This window comes from Hydra vulgaris, chromosome 01 (genome assembly GCF_038396675.1).
Source record: "Hydra vulgaris chromosome 01, alternate assembly HydraT2T_AEP".
In the NCBI taxonomy this organism is placed as follows: Eukaryota; Metazoa; Cnidaria; class Hydrozoa; order Anthoathecata; family Hydridae; genus Hydra; species Hydra vulgaris.
In genome coordinates, this window is record NC_088920.1 from 46,305,170 (window position 1) to 46,330,000 (window position 24,831).

A 24,831-nucleotide genomic window follows, 5' to 3' on the forward strand; every position below is an offset into this window, starting at 1 on the left:
AACTTTTTTGATGAGGACTAAGAAAAGCTTTTTAACTGTTTACTGGGGGCTGAAGGTTTTAAAAAATTTTTATTAAAAATCTTTATTTGTTTAGTTTATTAAATGTAGTCTTGAAAGGAATATCACCCACACATATACTATACACATGCTAGGTACAAAAGATAGTTTATTGGTAATCGCAAACCTGCCTTTTTTTCACTAGGTTTTTAATATCAAACAGTAACTGACTGGTTGCAATACTCAAAGTATTCTGCAAGTTATTATCTGTCAATACAGATCTTGTCTTAGATTTTGCAAATTTCATCAGAGAAAACACACTTTCACAGAAGTATATGCTACATAAAAAGACACCCATTATATTTGCATTGTCAACTAAATTGCTGTACTTATTTTATTCAAGATTTATGTAAAATACCAATTTTTGTTGGTTATATACCTCTCTCAAAACATCATTGCATGAACATAAATTAATTCCATTTGGAGTTTTTCTGGTACAGTTTCAATTTCAACAGAGAATGGCACTGTGAATAATTTGATTTTATCATCATGTTTCTTAATATCTGCAAACCTTTTTAAAAATCTCATTTTTGAGTTTACCAATACAGGTAACAAATTCTGCTAGTTTTCCGGGATTTAGCTATGTGCGCTTTGTTAATCTTCCTCAATTATTGGTGAACAAATTGCTGCATCATTCCAACAGGTCTTTTCTGAATGATCATTTACTACGACTAAAGACTTCTGTACTTCTAAAAGCTTTTAAAAACAAATTAAGTAAACCAATACTTATGGGGAAAGGAAAGCCAATCTTTAATCTTTTGTTCCTCCAATCCAATTCTATCAATTTTAAGATTTGAAAATTCATCAATCAACAAAGTAGGTTTTTATTATTCTCTATTCCTATTTTTAATATTATCTTTTTCTATATTATTTTTTATCTAATTTTGGTTTGTTTTCTGAAATGTATTAAGTTGAAATAAGCATTTTATAAATGCAAATAACTCCATGTGCATTTGGTGATGCTTTTACAGTGCTTCTGGTGAGTTGCTTTTACAGTGCTTTTGGTGTGTTGCTTTTATAGTGCTTCAGGTGTGTTGCTTTTATATCAAAAAAGTGTGTTCTAATAGTGTTATTAGCATGAAAGTACTTTTTGTACTTTCATGCTAATAACACTATTATTCAATTATCTGCCTGATTTCTGTCTCTCTGTTGAGTTCTAGTTATCAAACTCATGTTTGATAACCAGAACGATAAACTTTGGAAAAGTTTATTGTTCTGGTTATCAAACATGGAATGGTTATCAAAAATGGTTGGAAAGAATCTGTAGTACAAAGAATTATCTGATCCTATAGAATCCTCATCTGAAACTGATACACAAAATGGTTTATTCTTAATTTGTATATATGATGCCTACGTGCGATAAGTAAAAAATATTTGTACATCTTTTTAGATTCTGATTAAAGGACCTTTCTTTATCCAGTGTTACTTGCAATACTATAAAAAAGTTCCTAATTTGGATTTAAGATTGTACTTCTCAAGAAGTTTGGTCGTCACCAGAGGATGATGGTAAAGAAGCAACACCAAGAAGTTGCTTTCAGTATTTACATGAAAAGCCATTCTATCTCTTTTATTTCTATTTAATTTTTAATTCTCTATTTATTTCAATTAATGTTTAGCTGTCAAAATGCACTATGAATGGTATGGGGATTCATTTACTGCATGTCTTTTTTTGCTATTCTGCATATATTGTGAATAGCATATTTCATTTTTCTAACTGCTGTACAGTAGCAATATTTAAAATCTGTTAAATCAGCTTCTGATTGAGTTAGAACTGCATCTGTAACTTTGTGCAAAACATTTGAAAAAATAACACTAGTTGTAGCCATAAGAACTGCATTAATAACAAAAATACCCATGGGAGATTCTGCATTGACTTTTGGTAACAGAAATTCTTTTTCAACTACTAACCATGATCAAGAACAAAATCACTGGACAAACTCACTCAACTCACTGGTATTTTTATTAATCTCAAAATAAGATGTAGTCACCACTTCTATAAAATGTTCTTTCACTAGCAACATTCTTTTTTTGCTACACTCTGTTGCCTAAAAATGCCAAAAATTTACCATTTATTAGTTTTATTGAGATATTTACTTTTATTGTACTATTTTTATTCAAAATAATTTTCAAGTTTTCAATAAAATCTAGAAATAATATAAAATAGTATTTAATATATCCCTGCGGAGATATATTATAATATATTATTGTTAGTATATTTTAAATACTATTTTAATCGATCTATCAATTAATAAGACTTTTTTAATTAATAGATTGCGTGCTCAAACCAAAGTCCTCAGTCAATGTAAGAGCACATCTCACATGTTCTATGCGGTAGTGGTGTAGTGGTAAAGCGCTCGCTTCATAAGCGAGAGGTTCCGAGTTCGATCCCCACCACGTCCCTGGTAGTACTGCGCTCAACTTGTTTCTCCGCGCAGCGGCCTTGTTCGTCAAGGTTCGTGTTTCGGAGTTATAGAGTTGAGAGAGGGTTATAACCACTATTAAGTAACCTCCTCGTCTGTAGTGGCCTTCTCGGCCTTGAGGAGGTGAATAACAAAAAAAAAAAAAAAAAAAAAAAAATCTGTTTATCAATTGATGTATGTAAACAGTAAAAAAATAAAAATATTCAGATTGTTTTTATTTTTAGCTAAAAAATCAAAAACATTCTGATTTAAAAAAAACCACAAAAATGCAAAGTTGCATTTTTGTGGTTTTTTTAAAAACAATAAAATTTTATTAGTTTCCTCAAATAAATGTAATGGTTTTTACATAATCACTTAATCAGTACCTGATTTTATCTCTTTCAAAGACAATGAATTGTTCAAAGAATTGTAACATTACAACAAAGCTCATAATCATCTAATATATATATATATATATATATATATATATATATATATATATATATATATATATATATATATATATATATATATATCTTAGATGATCATATAATATATATAATATATATATATATATATATTTTATTTATATAAATATATATTTATATATATAAATATAATATATTTATATATATATATATATATGTATATATTTTTTGTAATTCACCTCCCCAAGGCCAAGAAGGCCACTACAGATGAGGAAGCTACTTGTGGTTATAATCCTCTCCCAACTCTATAACTCCGAAACATGAACCTTGACAAACAAGGCTGCTGCACGGAGAAACAAGTTGAGCGAGTACTACCAGGGATGTGGTGGGAATCGAACTTAGAACCTCTCGCTTATGAAGCGAGTGCTCTACTGCTACACCACTACAACATATTAATATATATATTTATATATATATATATTTACTACACTACATCACTACCACATATTAATATATATATTTATATATATATAATTATATATATATATATATATATATATATATATATATATATATATATATATATATATATATATATATATATATATATATATAAGTTTTTCAGTAAAATTTAATTTTCTTTTTTAGGAAGAAAGTGTTGATGAGATGAGCAGAGAAATTGCAAAGGAGCGGTATATACTTTTCTTTTTTACAATATTTTTAGTAGTTATACAGTACAGTTATACAGAATGTGAAGAATATTTTTCAACGTTGATATATATGAAATTAATTTTTTTTTAAATACCAAAATCATTGCAAGTTTTAAAAAATAGTGCAGACGTATTTGCTAATACATCTGCTCAGCATAATTTATGGTAATAATGGTTTATATCAAGAAATTTAAAATTGTCCTCTACCAGTTCAATATATAATAAATAATTTCTAAATTTGAACAAAAGATTAAATTTGAACAAAGAAATTAAACTAATTAAACATACTTTCAATATGTACAGTAGAAAATTATTCAGAGCTTAAGTAAAAATTTGATCTCCATTTATTCAGCTAATAAGTCTTTGTGAAAATGTGTATAAGGAAAAAGAGAAAAAAGTTTGTATTTATATAGTGACTTTAAAAGCATTCCATTATTTATGAAGTTGAAAACAATTTTCTTTTTATATTTTCTCATTAAGTTTTTTATTTTACTTTTTGAAATAAAATTTCTTATAAGTATGACATATTATACTACAATTTATTGTAGTATAATTTTACATGCTTGTAGGAAATTTTATTTAAAAAAAAAAGTTTCAAATTTAATTTTTTTTTAAATTTCAAATTTGGGAGTAATTACTCAAAAATGGAAATGATTAGCTCAAAATTTTATTAAAAGAATGGAAGTGATTGGCTCAAAATTTTATTAAAAGAATTGAAATGATTGGCTCAAAGTAATTAGAACAAAGTTCCAACAACTTTGATAATAAACAAGATAATTTTGTAGTGAAATTGTCAAAAGCAGATCTGTGCAAGAGTGCCAAGAAAATTCATAGAGAATTTACACAGTCACATCAATATTCCTATTTTTATGCAGCAGTAAAGAAGTGCTTAAAACAAATCAACCTTTTTGAATGATGTCTTGTTAAAAACCTTTTGTTTCTTTAAAAAATCGTAGAGCCTAGCTAAAATTTGCTAAAGAATGTTTAAATTGAATAGCACAACTATTAAAAATACTGTATAGTGATGAGTTAATAATACTCTAGTTCAAGACTTATGAACAAAAAATGGTTTTATGGACATTTCAACATGACAGCAATCCATAGCACACATCCAAGCTAGTCATAGCATTTTTTGCCCAAAAAAAAGTTTAAGTCTTAGAATTGCCATTACTAGACTTGCAAGCCATTGGTAAATAGAACAGGTGGCTGGCTCACAAGTTCAAGTGGCTGGATAGCCAGCTAGCCACTAAAAAAAACCACAAAACTAGCTGCGGCTGGCTTATAAAGAATGAGGCTGGCTAGCCGGCTGAAAGTGGAAAATATCCTCTCTTGTTTTTAGTTATTACTAAATTTATAACACACCCCTAAATTATTTCACAGCGAATTAATGTTTTCGTGTATAAAAATAATCATATTCATATTAGTTGGGTCCAGTAAACTTCTGAGAGAATTAACAATCAATCCAGCAGTTGAAAACATGGATTCTACTGCTACACTACTTGATGGAATACATAAATATTCATTCGCCAAACATGCCAGATAGGGAAATTTTTTATGGTTATTTTTCCAAAACACCACAGGATCTTTTTCTTCTTCTGTTGGCAGACAATTAACATAATTATTTACTTCCCTTGCTAGTGTTTAACGTTTACTTTGATCATGATTTGGCAGCGTAGTTTTTATTTCTAGAAGCAGTAATTTCTTCGCAGTTGGATGATTTTCTAAAACATAATGATTTTAATTGAACATCATAATGGTTTTAATTGAACAACATAAACATTTAATTGAACAACATTTTTTGTCAATTGAATGTTTGTTTAATATTTGATTAATTAAAATTAGTTTTATTATTTAACATTTTTATTTTATTTATATCATAACTTTTATTTATTTAGCTTACCATCTTATTTTATATTATTTAGCTTACCATCTTTTAGTAGTTTATTGTCATTTTTATCAACTGCATTGTTAGTTGCTGAATTTGAATTTGAACTTTCTGTAAAACTTGATAAAGTCTCTAAGAGTATATCAGTTGCATCATTATTTGGAAAGATGGATTTAACTGCTGGATCTAGCAAACATGATAATTTGGCTGTTTTTGACAGTTTCAGATGCTGTTCTAATTTTGAGCTACAAGCTAATTTAAGCTTTTCTATCACAGGTAAATTGTTAGAAGATACTTGGAGGAGTGATGCAACTTTATGCTTGACCAATGGCAAAATAGAGAGAGAGTTACCCCCACTCACAACTTCTGTCAAGTTTTGAAATGGTTTAAGGAACTTTACAAGTTCGCTTAATAATTTTAGAACAAATTCATCTAGGCACAATTCTCTTTTTCCAATTTTTTTTAAAAGTTTTTTTACACCATTATATAACTGTTCAATAGACTCTGTCATAAAAAGTGCACTGTTCCATCGACTACATACTTGGAGTTTTAAACTTTTATGTTGTTTAGATTTGTATTTTGAGTTCTCTTCAAATAGATTATCATTTTTTTCATATTCATCCTCACTATCTACAATAACCGGGTTGTCATTTGGGTTTAATTGATTCTCATTCGATATTAGTTTAATTGGGAATTGTTCATCAAGATTAACAAGTTCTTTTACTTCAGCAATTTTTCGTAATTTATTATAAACATCCACATCATCATTTGTACACAAAAATTCGTTAATTAGAACAGTAGATTTGAAGCTCAAACATGTAACAATATTTCGACATTTCTTGAGCAATTTTAAGATTTCAGAACATTTGTTAAGACCATCAGAAACCAGAAGTAAATTCAGCACATGAGCTAAGCAATGTTGTGGCTCTTCACAACCCAGTAGACTAGAAGTCTTCATCATATTTGCAGCACCATCGTGAACATTATGCAAATGTAACTCTCCATACTGCTTGCTAAACATATCTTTAATAACATTCTTCATAAAATCTGCAATATTTTCTGCTGTATGGTTTTCCAGTGGTGTACAAGCTAAAGTAAAAAATTTTCTATTCCATTCACTGGTTATTATTGAACACTTTACACCTATATATGACAGTTTTTTGTATTTATCTGTCCAGCCATCAAAGAGTAAAGAAGCAGCAATGGAATATTTTAAAACATCTTTGACACTGCTTTTGACAGCTTTGAACATATCAATTAAAGCCCCGCATGCCAAAGTTGAGCGTGATGGAGTGACTATACCTAAATTTTTTTCAAAAAAACTTATAAAACCAGTTCTTTCAACAAGATTAAAAGATAGCAAATCGGTACAAAACCAAAGTGCAATGTCACAAGTAATATCAAATTTTGCTTTCTATGATGAACCGCTAACGCTGCACCAATTTTTTAAGATGTTGTTATTTTTTTCTTCAGTAGATACTTTATCAGTAATAATTTTGTGTACTAAAAACAAATGATTTTTCATGTTTCCACTTGATGTAGAACATTTTACTGAATGAATTTTCGACAAATGGGCAGGCTTTTTATTATCTAATTTGGCTTTTTCAATTTCCAAACATGGTTTTTAATAATAATTGCTTTCATCGAGATTTTGACCATCTTCAGCTACTAATTCTCCATAATAATTCCAAATAAGTGAAGCACATTTTTTTTTAAAGGTGCTGCACAATCTTATCTTCAAATATTTTATTGATGAGTTTTCATTTGGTTCGCGACAAGATAATAATGTATTATTTATTGATCTTTTCATATTAAAATTTCTCTAATTACCAAAAAGTAAATGTACCTGGAAGAAAAAGAAATTTCTTTTATATGCAGTTTGCTCCTAATGTGACGGTAAATAAGAAATATTTGTTATCAAATTGTAAACCGAGTCTAACCATGGAAGTAAAAACTATTATATTGCCATGGTCAAACGAAAAAATACTTTAAAAAAGGTAAACTTTAAAGACTAGTAAAAATACTTTTTTATTTTAATTTTTTGTTTTTATAAATTACTAAATGAATCGACCAACAGGCACAACAAAATGTATGTACATTGACCAACTGTTAGGGGCATTTCCAGATATACATACATTTATCGCATACAAAAATAAGGTTTGGTCTTACTTTTCTTTACGTTGCTCTTGAGTGCTCTACCACAGCACAACTACAAAATCATTTAGAGCTTAAATATCATGTCGAGGTTAAATATACAAAAAAGATTTTACTATTAAAATTATCTGTGGAATTGACAAATAATTAATCTATTATTAGTTGAATATTAAAAAACAAGTAATTTGATAGATAAAGATTTAGTTCTCTTAATAAAAAAATTGTCATTCAATTAACTAATTCAAGTTTTCTTTTTTTTTTAATCAAGTTTCCAAGTTATCAAGTAAAAATTTATTTATAAGTTATCACATAAAAATTTATTTAAAAAGGTGGTTTAAAAGCTTGAAAATTATTTTAAATGACAAAAACTTGTTTTGCATGAACACAAATATCAGCAAAATTATCTAGTTTAATATTTCTTGTTTTATTTAACATAGTAAAGCACACATTTTTCGGAATAAAAGTTAAACACTTAACAAATTTCAACTTATTAAACTTAATATTGATTAATTATAATATTAAAGTATTCATAAATAATATTATTATAATTATGATTAGTTATAATATTATAAAGTATTCATAATTCCTGGATTATCAGTTCACTAGATGTTCAGCTACTTAACATTTTAAAAACATTTTAAAACACAAAATAATGTTTACTGTCGAGTGATAAAACTTATTCATAGATTTTTCTAAGTTCTCAAAAATTATCCTTTTTTTTTCTACGTTCTTCTAAACACTCTACTTTTGTTTTAGATCTATCATTATTACACTGTCGATGCTGATAAAATCTCTTTTTATTACGCAATCTAATGTTAATAAGTTTACTCTAAGTTTTTATTTTTTATTTTTATTTTATTTTATATAAATCTTTATTTAAAATTGAATAGCATTACAAGTCATGAATTGTACAATTTTATATGTCCTTTAATATTAATAGTTTGCTAAGAATACAGGGGAGGAACATTATTTATGCATTGAAAAGGCAATAGAGCTTCCAATATTGCTTGGGAGGTAGAGGTCACTGACGCCATCACGAAGGATACGGAGGTATTTTTGAATAAAAGTTTTTTGGTAAGTTGCAGTTTTTGCGGTGTTAAGAGCATGAGTTAATTTAGTGGTTATAGGATGGCACGGGTCTGCAAGGATCTTTTTGAGTATATTAATACAGATCCTGTCAAGTAACTCTTCAATGTCAAAAATAATATTGAAGCTGCTTGAATTGGTTACATCAATTCCAATAATTTGCAGGGCATTTTTATGAAAATGTTGGATCTCTCTTTTTGCAGCAGCACTGCACAAAGTAAGAATAGGAGCACTATATATCAAGTGGCTAATAGCGTAAGATCGGTAGACCTGTAAAAGGTTTGGCTGAGTGTGTCCAATTTGCTTAAGACGTTTGAGCAGATATGGTATTGATTTTATATTGTTGTGAACTTTTGTCCATTGTTCATCCCAATCAATATTCTCATTGAGCATGATTCCAAGGTATTTGTGGCTGCTGACTATTTCAAGTTCAGTATTATTGAGTACAATGGATGGTAAAGCTTGAATTTCGGAGCATCTGGGAATAAAGTTATAAAATTATAAAACAAAAATTATATTACAAAATTATAAAACATTATAAAACAAAAAATATATAACAATGAGATGTTTACACCATCATCTCACGTAACTATTTTTTAATTAAATGTGCACAACTTGTTTGTTTTTTTATTATTATCTTGGCCATTTTAAAAAAGTTCTGAACGTATCTTGTCCTAATATATATTTAAAAAAAAAAAACTTTTTTTTTTTATGTTAAGGGATATTCACTCTGCAATTCAGTTAAGTAGAAGTTGGGATGAGATATCATGGCTAGTAAGTTACATTTAAAAATAATTTAATTTATTATTATAATTTAATTATATGTTTATATAAATATTACATTTCGTCCAGATTTTTAAGGAAAAACAAAAAATTTTTTAAGTGTTTCTATTACCTGATATGAAATTATGATTTAATTGTTTTCGTATTTTATAACAGAATTTATATCACTACTTTTAACTAAACACCTGTTATTATTTTGTAATTAATTTTTTATCATTATCAGAGTGTAGTTTTAAATTAATCATATTAAAGAATATATATTTTTTATTTATTTTCACTCATTTTAATATTCTAGATAGTTTCAAACAAAAATCAGTCAAGCCATAGACAAAAACTAGTCAAGCCTAAGACAATAGCCAGCCTAGCCTTAGACTTAGCTTAGCAAGGATCTTAATTATAGACCCTTGCTGTTTAAACTTTGCATTTTAAAGTGTGTTTTTTTTTAATATTGTTATATTTTTTGATGAAATTTTAAATAATTAGTTCTTATATAGTTGATTATTTTATCATTTTAAATTTTTTAGCAGTTTGTGAGCACTTGTCCAGTCTTGAATATCAGTATTTACCTTACTTGATAGCTGGAAACTTATTGTATCTAAAAGCACAAGTTCTAATATTTTGCTTTCAGAAGTTCCCAGCTAGTTTTATTTTCAAATAATTTCAAATTTTAAAAGATTTCCTATTAAAAGTGAAATCATGTTTGTTAAACAAATCTATAATAGAAAAATCTAATTTACGCTATGCAAATGGTTTTAATGATGTTTATATTTGGCCTGATTTCCTAGTGTTTTTTTGGTGAATCTGGTTAAAAAAAATGTAGTGTGGTGTGGTATCTATAGTTATGAGAGAAACTAAGATAAAAATGTAAAGAAACACTATTTTCTGTACAACTGTATTTTTTTGTTCTGAACAATTTGTCTGATAAATATTCAAGTTTGTCGAACATGTCCAATAAAACCTAAAGAAATGCAATTGAACGCCATCTCTGACCACACTTAAAATATTTTGTTTTTACAACTTGACCATGGCAGTTTGTTTTAACAATGTAAGGCGTTTCAAAAATGCGCTGAAAATAAAAAGAAAATTTAAAGAATAACTTAACTAAAAAAAGAAAATGTTAAGGAAAAAGAAAAACTCTAACCTCAAAAAATTAAAATTTGAAAAGGAAAATATATTTGTATTACGTTTTTTTAAAATTACTATACTAAGCTTTGTAAACTATTAAAGATAATAAATATATTAAATACATAAGTTATTAAGTTTAATTATTACTTTATTAAATAAAGTAACAAATTAAATCTAATAAATGTTTACAGTTAACCTATTTTGTTTAAATTTTCAAAGAATATTATACGAAATTACATTTATAATAAATAGGTTTTTTTTTAATAAATCTTTTCCAACTTTTTCTATGATTACTTTTATAAACACTTTTCATAGCAAAAAACTTTTTAGCGCGAAAATAAACTTTAAGTAAAAAAACTCAAATTTAATAATTTAATAAAAAGTACTGGTTTCTACAAGCATTAAAAAAACTATTACGTAAATCTTTTTATAAACTAAATTTAAAAGGAGTTTTTAAAAGCTAAAATATTTGTTTGATATTTATTAAAACCATCGGACAAAAAATGAAATTAATACTGAAATATAAATTTAAATTAATAATTAATTGCAATGTTTTAATATAAATGATAAAAACCATGCTGCTTAATTCAAAAAAAAATTATTGCTTAAAATCAATACTTTTTTTTTATCTAATTTTTTAATAAATTTTTATCATTGTTAAATTAATTAATAAATTATTATTTTTAATAAATTTTTTTGAGCTAAAATAAATTTATTAATGTAGCTGTGTTTTCAACTTTTCTGTTGTTTATAAAAAATAAAAAGTTTATATAAAATACTGAATTTATTAATAATTTTAGAACAACTAAAATGATTAGAAAATAAATGCACACAAAATATGGGTCTGGACAAAATGACTGATAGATGTCGTTTTTTACCGGACAAGTGCCAAACAATGTCTGGCTGCTATTTTGAGCCCTATATATATATATATATATATATATATATATATATATATATATATATATATATATATATATATATATATTCAGTGGGGCTAAGTACTTTCTGGCCAGACATACTCAGCAATAACTTGAGAAATACTTAAAGAATTAATTCCAAATTTTTTTTTTATAATGAAGTTTATTGCATCATTTAAAGTTTTTAATCAGTTTGTACAGATTTTAGAGGACGTTTAGAAAGTTATCAAACTTTTTTTAAAGTAGGTGCTATCATGGCCTGGATCTTGCTTTCAGTGATCTTTTTCTATGCTGCTATCCATTTTTGCCTAAATTTTTGCTCATCTTTCATTCATTTGTTGCTTTTCAACAAGATTCCTTTTGCAATTGCCCAGTAACTCTTGATGGCATGCTGCTCAGGAGAATGTTTGGAGGATTCGCATCTTTTGGAATGATTTTCATGCTATTTTGGTTGTACCACTCCATTATCTTCTTGGTGTTGCGGATTGTTACCAAATCAAGCCAAAAGATAACTGCCTTGCTGTGTTTGTTGATGAGTGGCAAAAAATGTTTTTGAAGACACTCAGTGATGTACAAATTGGAAGTCAAAGTCTTATGAGTGATTAGTGGAGCACTCTTAAGGTCGCAAGAGCAAATTGCTTGCCTCACAAGGATCTTCAGAGTAAACTTTCAGCCCAATTTTACTTAAATTTGTTGTCTGTCTTTATTCTAATTGACTTGTTTACAATTTAACTAAAAGGTTTGTATTTAGTGTTGTTATGGACTTTGACTAAACAACTAAAAATCAACTGTTGAAAGCCGAAATTAGTCGCCTTTGAAAAATCAAATAGTCGATTTAATCGGCTATTGAATTCCTACTAATCTTTTTTATTTTAATTTAGTCTAGTGATAATCTTTAAATCTTTATACCTTTTTATTTGATTTAATTTTTTAATTTTTGTTTGTTCATTTAATAACAATAGCATTATAACTATTATATACTGTTTTTTGTTTACGTTTTTTTGTGTTTTCTTTAAGTTTTTTATAGTTCATAACATGTTTGCAATATTTATACCTAATTAAACTTTTGGTTATATATTTCATTATATATATTTTTTTGTTTACTCTATGTTAGTGATTTTCATAAATACTTTCAATCAGGGCCGTTCCAAACTAGCTTGGTGCCCTGGGGCAAAATTAAATTGTGAAGCTCCTAAGTCTAAATGTCATCTATGCAATAACATTATAAATATGATTGCATAGACTTTGATATTTAGTAAGTATTTAAGGTGGTCCCTAAATCATTGGGAATAAATTTTCCTATTGTCAAAGCGGCCCTGCTCTTATTTTGTTTTGCTCTATTATTATTTAAATGATATGATGTTAAAAAATAAAAATTGAATATTAATGAATTTATTATTTTTATTACGATATATTTCTAAAAAAAATTTATTCCCATATTTTGACTAAATTGACTTTTAATGGACTTGTTTGTAATATTTTATTTAAAATTCAATTAAATGTTCATTTTTTATTTTAATTATTGCATTAAGAACTTTATTTATATAACATTTTTTTGTTTTTATTTTAATTTATGTATTTGGAATTTAAATAAGACGCTTGCTTTGCTGTTCTGTTTTTTAACTTAATTTGTTTAGAATTTTAATAAAATATTGTTTTTTTTCTGTTTTTATTTTAAATATTTTATTTAGAATTTAAATAAAACATTCGTTTTACTGTTTTTAATTTAATAATTTAATCTAGAATTTAAAGAAAATGTTTCTTTTACAGTTTTTGATATATTTGAAATAACAATTAAAATTAAGTTTTAAAATTCTGAGGTCGAAAAAAAGTTTCGAACTCAGATACTGTCAAGTTGGCATTGCCAAATGTAGAACCCTATTCTGAGGAGTATATATATATATATATATATATATATATATATATATATATATATATATATATATATATATATATATATATATAATATATATATATATATATATATATATATATATATATATATATATATATATATATATATATATATATATATATATATATATATATATATATATATATATATATATATATATATATATATATATATATATATATATATATATATATATATATATATATAAACCATGAAAAGCCTTATCAAATACAATTGTATTTTATTTTAGTAGGAAAAATATTGCTGTTTACCCAGCTGTTAGAAAGCTCATGCGCACATGATTAAGATGGTTTAAGAAAAGGATCAAATGATTTTTGTAAAATTAATTTTCAATTTAAAGACAAGTTTTTTTAGTGTTGAAAGTAACTTTAAAGTAATGAATAGAAAAAGCAAAGTTTCTATTAAAAGATTTAAATCTGAAAAGTATTGTACTCTTTGTTTTTTTTTGCTTTGACTGTATGAACCGTCGAAGTATGAATGAAAAAAAAAAGAATATAGATTTATTGCCCTAGACAGTTTAATCAACAGATTTGAATCCAATTTTGATATATAACAGTTTTTTATTGAAAATTTTTGTCATTTTGTTCGATAATATTTTTTTATACAGTTGTATTTTTAAATATATAAAAAATTCAATATCTTCTTTAGTTTTTTTAACTTTTAACTTCCTATTTATATTACTTTAAATAAAGATTAAACAACAAATTCCTTTATGTTTTCGAAAGCATTATCGTTGTCTCCATGGCAAAGTTGGCATTTGCAAAGGTTGTTTCTATTGTCCTTGTTATTTTCTTAATCCTAAATCTATTCTCTACCTCTATAAATGAGGTATATAGGTTTATAGAGGTAGAGAATAGATTAATAGAGGTAGAGAATAGATTAATAGAGGTATTTATCCTTGTGCACTATACTATTTTTATATTCAGACTGGATCTTCTAATGATTTCTTTACTTATTTACCAAATCTTTGAAAACTATATATATAGCCATTAATGTGGGAGTGGTAGAGCACTTGCTTTGTAAGCAAGAACTTTCTAAAAAGTAAAGCAATTAAAAGAAAAGATTAATCTAATCTTATTAAAAACATATTTTTGATAAAAAATACTTGTTTTATAATAAAATTATTTTATATAATATATAACTTTGCAATTGTAAGTGAAAAACAATTAAAATTTCAACAAATTATTAAATAAAACAAATGGTTAACAATTTAGATAAAATGGTATCATAAAGCATGATACCATTAAAAATGAGAATTTCTCAATAACTTATCTGTTTGTTCATAACTGGTTTTGTTTTATTCAATGAACAAATATTCTTTAATTTTAAGTTCAAATTTGCTGGAAACAGAATCCAATATAAAGAAGCAATCAAAAGTCCAGGAAATTAACTTAACTATGACACTAGTAGTATGGCACTTGTCCTTTTTTGCCAAAGCTTGTGTTTCAGAGTTGTAGCCTTGAAAGAGAGTTGCAAACCTTGAAAAAGATATAATCATATATGAAGTATAAATAAAATACATTTTATAAAATAAGTAGCTTTATATAGTGTAGTGGCACACTTGGTTTTAAAGATGTAAATATATTTTTATATAAATGGCTGTAGTTTCAATCTGCTTTAACAGCTAAGGGTGAATTCTGCTTATATCATAAACTTGTTCTTATTGTTTGTTTGTTTTTTTGTTTGTTTATTTTTGATTCATATAATCTGCAGTTTTAAAATAAGTCTAATGCAACTCAAACCCATTAAATGATTTTTTTGATCAAATTAAAGATGAAAGAGGTGCTTGTGGTGACATTTTCTGTAACAGTTGGGGCTTGCAGCGGCTTGTGAATTTTCACTCTAATAAAACTTGTTTACTGCAAACAACTACTGCAATACTGTAGACATTCCTATATTAATGGGTGGCAACCCTCTCAATGAGTCCTCTTCTTTATATCTTCTTTGATTATTGTTCACTACTGACCTCTCATGGAAGTCATATATACAATCGATTGCTAATTTGGCATCTGCTAAGGTTGCTTATTTTTATTGTGCTTGCCATTTTTGTACTCCTGATTCCTTTTTCTACCTCCGCAAATATCTTATTTGTCTCTGTATGTTGTCATATTTGGGCTGGTTCTTCTAATGATGATCTTTCTCTTCTAGACATGGTTCTAAAATGCATTGTAAACGTAGTTGAACCTAATCTATCTGACAAGGTTGAGCCTCTCTTCCATCATTGTAAAGTTGCATCTCTTTCTCTTTTTATAAATACTATCATGGTTTCCATGAGTTCTAAGTTTGCAAATATAATTTTTGTTGTTGTTGTATTTTACATTATTAATTTTACTCATTCAAATTTAAAGTTAATTATATTTTTCAAATTTTATTACAACTATTACCTAATGACTAATGATATTCCTATTAAAGAATTTAAATAACTTATTAGAGGGTGAGAAGTCTTAAAATTAATTAAAAAATGTTTTCTTATGTCTAAAAACTTTATAAATTGTTTTGCTTTATGGGCATGACCAAATTATTTTTTTAGTCAAGTTAAATTTTAGTTCAAAATTTTTATAGTCAAAAAAGTTGCTTTTTTAAAAGCATCTTCATAAACTTGTTTAGAGCCATTGGTGTCTTGGACTCAAAAGTATGGAGTGTTTTAGATTTTAAACTACTTTTAATTTACTTGAAATTAAATTATTAAAGGTTGCATTTATTAGAAGAATTTTGCAATTGAAAGACAAGTGGAGACTTATCTTTAAAAAAATAGTTTCCCAAGTTTATCCCTTGCCACTATCACCACCATCTTATAAAATAGATAGATTTTTTCTTATTTTCTCTGGTTATATTGCCGTTTGTGTTGGATTGAAATTTGGCTAAACAAGATAATTGTTTCAATCCTTTTAATCCTTTTTTATTTTTATTTTTTTAAACATTTTCCTGGAAAATGTTTAAAAAAAAGTAAAAACTTTTGAATCATAATGTATTGATTTTTTTATCTTTTTTTATTTTCAGTATATATAATTATATATAGTCCTCAAAACTAAAGTCAACATTTAGCAATGCTGACTTAACTCATTTCTATGTTGTTATAGTAAAAACTTTTTGTTAAAAGTTTTGTGCTGACATTTATTTGAGTTTTTCATTAATTGCCGATCTTAAACTAATCAAGAGCTATATATTTATTATATATATATAGAGCTATATATTTATTATATATATATAGATAGATTTTTATAGATAGATTTTATAGATAGATTTTTATAGATAGATAGATTTTTATAGATAGATAGATTTTTATAGATAGATTTTTATAGATAGATTTTTATAGATAGATTTTATATATAGATAGATTTTATATATATATATAGATAGATTATTATATATATATAGATAGATTTATAGAGCTATATATTTATTATATATATATAGATATATATATTTATTATATATATATAGAGCTATATATTTATTATATATATATATATATATATATATATACATACATACATACATACATACATACATACATACATACATACATACATACATACATACATACATACATACATACATGTATAGAATGCCGACTCAGAATTAGAGTCAGCATTCGGCAATGCCGACCTAGAAGTGTTTGAGGTCTGCAAAAAATTGCTGACCTTATTTCTATGTTTTATGCTAAGACCTTTGTATCAAATTTTCTTTGCCAATGTGATCCCAACCTCTAAAAGATTGGGATCACTTTTCATATACTATTTAAAAATTAAATAGTGCTTATTTAAAAAATAATTGAAAGTGCTTATTTAAAAAAAAAGGTTTTAATTTTTATCCAATTAATAATATTTTTAATCCAGTCAAATTTTATAAAGATTAGAGAAAGATTAGGGCAGAAAGATAATCATTAGCAATTGTTTTAATAGGTATAAGAATTGAATCCAGATTTTGCACTTTGATCAAGATTGTAAATAGTTGTGAGATTTATGTTGTTATTGTAACTTAGAGATTTTTTTTCAAACCAATAATTTAAGTTTAATAATTTTAATTTTAATAACAGGGCGACAAAAATGATTCTTCAACAAATGAACTTCGTGATAAAAGAGATTGTGTTGAAGACATATCATCCCCAGTCCGTTTTATTGACAAGGTAAGAGATTATTGATTTAATTATTAAGTTTGATTGTTCAGAGATTTTTAATATGACATTAGTGTTATGTTAGCCTTTCTTTTATATTTAGCCTTTCTTTAAAAAGTACTTGAGTAAAAAAAAAAAACCTTAAAAGTATTTATTTACAAATTTGTACTGTAGTTAATATTAAATACAGTTCATACAAACAAATACAGTATTGCATAGAATTTCAATTTATACAAACAAGAACACACTATTACATTATGGTTCTCTGTGATAAAGTTTTAATGACTTCTTGGAATGCCTAAATAACCACACACACACACACAAACACATGCAGACACGCACACATACATGCACACACACCCACACATAATTATTGTTGGACTTGCTCTTGCATCTTCTTTGAACCTCTGTTGAGTTATCTTGCAGCCTACCTTGAATCTCTGTTGTGTTGTTATAGAACTCCATTCTTTTTTTTAACTAGTTTATTTGGGAGTTACTAGAAAACAAAGAATAGTATAAAAGATTAAGGAAACAGTTAACTAAAGACTTAAAAAATTGGAGGTTGTATGAGTCAGGAAAACATGAAGATGTGAGAGTTTCAAAACATTAATACGTAAGGAAAAAAGCTAGATAGATAAAAGTTTTAAAAGCACTAAAGGACAATTACAGTAAAAAAATGCAACTTTGTTGAATGATGAGTCAAGCAAGAATGAGTTTTAGTTGATGGAACTAGAGGTGATAGCTCATTTGAGCAGGGACAATAATAGTATTTGTAATAAAGATGAAGAAATGCAACTTTATGACAATGGGAAAGAGGCTCAAGCTTGGCAGATAAAGCAGGTCCAACTACGTTTACTATGCATTTTTAGACCTTTTCTAAAAGAGAAAGAGCATCATTAGAAAAATCAGCCCAAATATGACCACAGTATTTCATATAGCAATTAATAAGAGGTTTGTAGAGGTAGATAATGGAATCAGGAGTAAGATATTGGCTAGTAGGATAAAGAGAAACAACCTTAGCAGATGCTAACTTTAGAATCGATTGTATTTATATTGCAATCGATTGTATATGTATATATATATATATATATATATATTTATATATATATATATATATATATATATATATATATATATATATATATATATATATATATATATATATATAATTCCATGACAAGTTAGTAGTGAATGATAATCCATGAAGACGTAATAAAGAAGATTCAGTGAGAGGGTTGTTATTTATTAATTTTACAAAACAAAAAAAAGTTTAGATGTTTATTTCGCAAATGCTACTTACGAAATGAAGCCTTTCACCTTTTTTTTGCTACATATGAAAGTAGCGCTTACGGGAGTTGCACTTGCGAAATGAGCTTTTTCGCTAAATGACGTTTTTGAAATCTATAAAGAAAGTTTGTTGGCCAAACAGATATAATTGTAAGAAATAAAATTTTTATATACCAAAATGTTTATAATAAAATTTTATTTTCAGTATTGCAACATATCATTTTAAGTTTTTATTTTTTAAAATAATGATAAAAAACCAATTTTCTTTAGAAACAAAACTATTTCGCACACCAACTTGCGAAACAGTTCTTAACGGGAAAAAACTTACAAAACACAGCATAATAAATATACTTAATTACGTTTTATGAGTCAAATACGTATAATTAATTAAAATATTAACTATTATATGATAAGTTTCAGTTGTAAAATTTTATAAATAAACCAAGACTTTTATAAAATATACTTTTTTAAATATCATTTAATGAATAAGAATTAAATAATGAAGATAACTTGAACAATGTTAACATACAAATGCAATTACCCTCCCCTCCTAACCACACAAATTTAAAAAAATTTTAAAACATTGCTTTGAAATTGATAGATTGCCTGCCCTAACTAAAACCCTCAATCAATGTAGCGGTACATGTTCTACCTATTTTTCAGTCGATGTATGTACACTCCTTGCATGTTCTATCTAATTGTCAGTCAATGTTTGTACACTCCTTGCATGTTCTACCTATATTTCAGTCGATGTATGTACACTTCTTGTATGTTCTACCTATTTGTCAGTCGATTAATGAAAAATGGAGAATTAAGGTTCTCTTTGTATTATAATACGTATGTATAAAATATTTATATTATAAACAACTATTATATTGAAATATCGTTTATTTTATGCGCTGTAAAAAAAGTTCTCGGGGGGATATCTTCTTGGGGGATTTTTTTCTCGGGGGATTTTTCTTGCTACCTTTAAGTAATGTATGGTAAAACTTAACTATATATTAAAATAAGCTTTCACTTGTTTTCAAATAGAAAGATTTTATGTTTAGTCAGTTTCACTTTTTTTTATTTTTGAGGTGATCTGTTTTATGAGCTTTTATTATCTTAATAACAATAAGTTTAAAAATTTTTCTAAAATGTTTTCTTTTATGAAAACGAAAAAAGTTAGGGTGGGAAGGGCACTTGTTTTTTCTTGTATAGTTGGCCCTGGAAAATGTTTTAATTGCCAATAAACAACCAGAACAGATCATATTATTAAACTATGATACTCATTTTACCTAAAAAAAATGTATTTATTTAAAATCTCATTTAAATTTAGACAAGCAATTGTGATTTAAAGAAGATTTTTTTTTTTTTTTAAATCTTTGGTCCGGTTTTTTTTGGTACGAACATTCTTATTTTATGTTATGGCAAAATTTATCAGTTTCATTTTTTTTTTTTTCATGATTCACAGATCTGATCCTTTAATGGAAATATGTCATAGTCAGCAAAATCTTATACAAACGCCATAAAATCGCCCTAACTACACCGAGTAGTGAAAAATTAATTGCGAGGTTTTGTAGCAAAAAAGCAGACACATACAATATGACCCTTCACGGGGTCTTGGCCCCTGGAAACAATTGTAACATAAAAGCTCACCAGGGCTATATCAGCGCTGAAAGAGCTATAAAAGCTGTAGCTAGTCTGAAAGGAATATATATATATATATATATATATATATATATATATATATATATATATATATATATATATATATATATATATATATATATATATATATATATAAAAATTGTAAAAATAGTAAATCTCCATTTCTGCAAAGCCAAATGCAACAAGCAATCAAAAGTCTGTACTTGAAATATATAAATATATATATAAACACTGGCGTAGCAACAGGGGGCAAAGGGAGCAAAATTTAAATGTATGTGTGTGTGTGTGTGTGTATATATATATATGTATATATATATATATATATATATATATATATATATATATATATATATATATATATATATATATATATATATATATATATATATATATATATATATATATATATGTGTATATATATATATATTAGTGATGTACCAATAGCACTTTTTTGGCCGATTCCGATGGATGGGAAAAAGCTGATACCAATGCCGATACCAATGAATTATTAAAATTTTTTAAATATAAAACCATGCAACTTTAAATTGGGTAAATTTTTTTATGGAATCAGTACTGGTAAATAAATACTTGGACCCAAATCAGAGTCAAACTATTATTTTAAAAGATATTAGAAAAACTCAGTTAAAAATATATAGATTTTTATTACTTTTAATAAAGAAAAAGGTTCTATCATAAGCAGTTTACTTAGAATTCTTTATTAATTTATTAGTAACTTAACCCACCACGTCCCTGATAGTACAATGCTCAACTTGTTTCTCTGCGCAGCAGCATTGTTTGTCAAGGCTTGTGTTTTGGAGTTATAAAGTTGAGAGAGGGTTGTAACCATAACTAAAGTAGCCTCCTCGATTGCAGTGGTCTTCGTGGTCTTAGGAAGATGAATTGAAATAAAAAAATAAATGTATAGAAATATACTTGATACACTGGCTATACTTGAACACATGAACTAAGGCTGAACTATTTGCTAAGAAATTCAATTCCAATTCGACTCTTGAATCTTATGGCCATTCTCTTTCCTCCATTCTAATTAAACAGGTTAACTCATTGGTAGACATTCAAATCACTTCAGCTTCCATTGCTCATAGTCATATCTCGATTAAACTCTTCTACAGCTTATGGTTTAGACAACATTTCTGTCACAGTTATACAAAATTGTTCTCCAGAACTCTCTTCAATTTTCTCTAAACTATTTAATAAGTGCTTGACTGAATCTTGTTTTCCTGCCTGCTGGAAAATGGCATCTGTTGTTCTAATTTTCAAAAACTCTGGTGAGCATTCTGACCTTTCCAATTATCGTTCAATCAGTCTTCTTTCTGTTATTAGAAAGGTCCTTAAGTTTTTGATAAACAAATTTCTTACATCCCATCTTGAGTCAAATAACTTGCTGTCAGACAATCAATACGGTTTTCGATCCTCTCGCTCTACAGCTGACTTGCAAACTACTGTGACTGAAAGACTTTATCATGCATTAGATGGAGGCTGAGAGGCTAGGGCTATTGCTTTTGACATATCTAAGGCTTTTGACAAAGTTTGGTATGTTTGAGTCTTCTCCATAAGCTTGTTTCATATGGTGTATCTGGGAAAGTTTTTGAGATAATCAAATCATTTCTTTTTAACTGCTTTATTAAAGTCATCCTTGAATGTCAACACTCTTTATTTCCAGTAAATTCTCAGGTACCTCAAGGTTCTATCCTTGGTCCTATTGTGTTTCTTATCTACATTAATGATCTTCCCGACAACCTTACATCTAAAGTAGTTTTTTTTGCTGATGGCTCAACTTAATACTCATATCTTGACAAAAAGTCTTCTCTTTTCCTTTGCTTTGAACAGACAGCCTATCTTGAATCTGATCTCACTTCTGTAGCTGATTGGGGCTTACAGTGGCTTGTGAGTTTTAACTCCAACAAAACTCAGTTATTTACTGCAAACAACTATCGCAGTACTGTCGACATTCTTATATTAATGAATGGCAACCCTTTTACTGAGTCCTTTTCTTTACGTCTTCTTGGATTATCATTTAGTACTGACCTTTCATGGAAACCATATATACAATCGATTGCTAAATTAGCATCTGCTAAGGTTGCTTCCTTTTATCGTGCTCACCATTTTCTCTTTTGATTCCATTCTCTACCTCTAGAAATCTCTTATTCATCCCTGTATGGAATACTGTTGTCATATTTGGGCTGGTTCTTCAAATGATGCTCTTTCTCTTCTAGACAAGGTCCAAAAATGCATTGTGAGCAGAGTTGGGCCCGGTCTATCTGCTAAGCTTGAGCCTCTTTCCAATCATTGTAAAGTTGTATTTCTTTCTCTTTTCTACAAATACTATAATGGTTGCTGCTCAAAGGAGCTTTCATCACTAGTTCCATCAACCAAAACTCATTCTCGCTTGACTCATTATTCATCAAAGTCTCATTCTTTTACTGCATCATTCCATGCATGCTCCAAAAACTTTTATTTGTCTAGATATGAATGCTTAAATAGATTACTTTTAAAGCTTTTGCTTGTAAACAAAGTCAAAATAAAAATTTATCAAAATAATTCTAAGTAATGCATAAAGTTTAGTTTATTTATTATTTAATTATTATAATAATGCAGGATAAAAATATTAAAATGCCATCGGTTGGAAAATCGGTAAATTAATTAAAAAAGGCTGATGCCGATTGTGCATAAAGTGGCCGATTAAGCCGATGCTGATTAATCGGCCACTTTATGCACAATCATATATATATATATATATATATATGTATATATATATATATATATATATATATATATATATATATATATATATATATATATATATATATACTGAGCTAACACTACACTTATGAGTGAATGAACACCTCACCAGAGGTTCAGACAGAACACAAACATACATATTGGAACTTATGGGTGGATGAACACTGCACTAGACATACAGACAAAACACAATTTTTTAAATAGCAACTTACTACTGAGTGAACACCACACCACAGGTTCAGACAGAAACAAACATACATCTATAGTAAGTTATGGGTGAGCTAACACAGTAACTAAGACACATCTAATTATATAACAGACAAAAATAGATACCACTATAGACATGACAGATATTAGATAGTATTGTTAGCATGGAGTACGGAGTAGCCTTTGCTTAGAAAGTGAATTCTAAAAGCCAGCATGACACAAAACAGTTTGCACTAGATTACTCTTTATCAAGTAGCACTGTGATCTTGACAATCATATGCCTGACCTAACAAAATTTATCATTCTACAACTTTTTATTCAGCAAATAAGACAAAAAAATTTATTCTATATATAAGAATGAGATCTGATTCACGGAGATTTTTTTGAAATAAAAATGCCTCCTATAATGAAATATCAAATTTTTTGCAAAAGTGTTTTTATTAAATCATAAACATTGTTATATAAAATAATTTTATTAAAAGTTTTTAATGAATTTTACTTGAACATTTTAATATTCTTTAACTTTTTAATAAGAGTTCTTTTAAAACTTTACACATTTGAGCCTTACTAAATATCAAAGGTATTTTTTTAAATGTAATTGCAAGTTTTTACAACTTTGCAATTACATTTAATGACTTATATATCTATTGCATATCTTGTATAATCTTGTATAATATTTTATGTCTTATATATATAGGCTTCGGCAGAAATGATGAACCAGCGTAAATTGACTTACATGTTTATAGAGGTGACCACCTCTACACCCCTGTGTAAGTTAGTTTATGGCTGCAAAATAAAGCCTGTGCAAAGTTTTTGGTAAAAAGAATGTTAAATATGTTGTTTTTTATTTAGTTATTCTTTAGAAACTTCTTACATAATGTAATTTTAACATGCATTTTGAAATGATTCGTGCATTTCGTTTAATTGATTGATAAACTAGTTTATCATACTTTTTAGTTTGTCTACAACTAGTATGTCTATAAATATGTCTTAAAATTAATTAAGCAAAAAAAAGTATATATTTTTATTTTTATTTATTGTCTTTATTTCATATATAGTTTTGACTATATATGAAATAAAGACAATAAACCGAAGAAACAACTGGAACTTCACTCGAAATGAAAGAAACAAGTCGAAACAAATACATAGGACAAAAAGTCTTTTTAAACAACTTATCTCTCTTCTAATTGTTATTATATAGTGCAATTGTCAAAATTTTAAATAATTTCTTATTGACTATAATATAATCCATTGTTTGATTATATTATAATCGATAATGATTGATTGTATAACAATTTTGCATGAATAAAAGAAATTTTTTTGAAAT

The 24,831-nt window shown here is 26.8% G+C and overlaps 1 protein-coding gene across 3 annotated transcripts in view; it reads left to right on the forward strand.

The window, feature by feature from the left end:
* LOC101239003 (uncharacterized) overlaps positions 1 to 24,831 on the forward strand; it is a 58,027-nt gene that overhangs the window by 28,858 nt on the left and 4,338 nt on the right. For all 3 annotated transcript variants that reach the window (XR_010635880.1, XM_065788360.1, XM_065788359.1), the window contains exons 3-5: positions 3,533 to 3,576; positions 9,439 to 9,493; positions 17,523 to 17,612. Coding sequence is in view for 2 of the 3 variants with exons in the window: in XM_065788360.1 (XP_065644432.1) it covers positions 3,533 to 3,576; positions 9,439 to 9,493; positions 17,523 to 17,612 (189 nt within the window). In the remaining variant the exon portion in view is untranslated. The remainder of the gene's footprint in view (positions 1 to 3,532; positions 3,577 to 9,438; positions 9,494 to 17,522; positions 17,613 to 24,831) is intronic.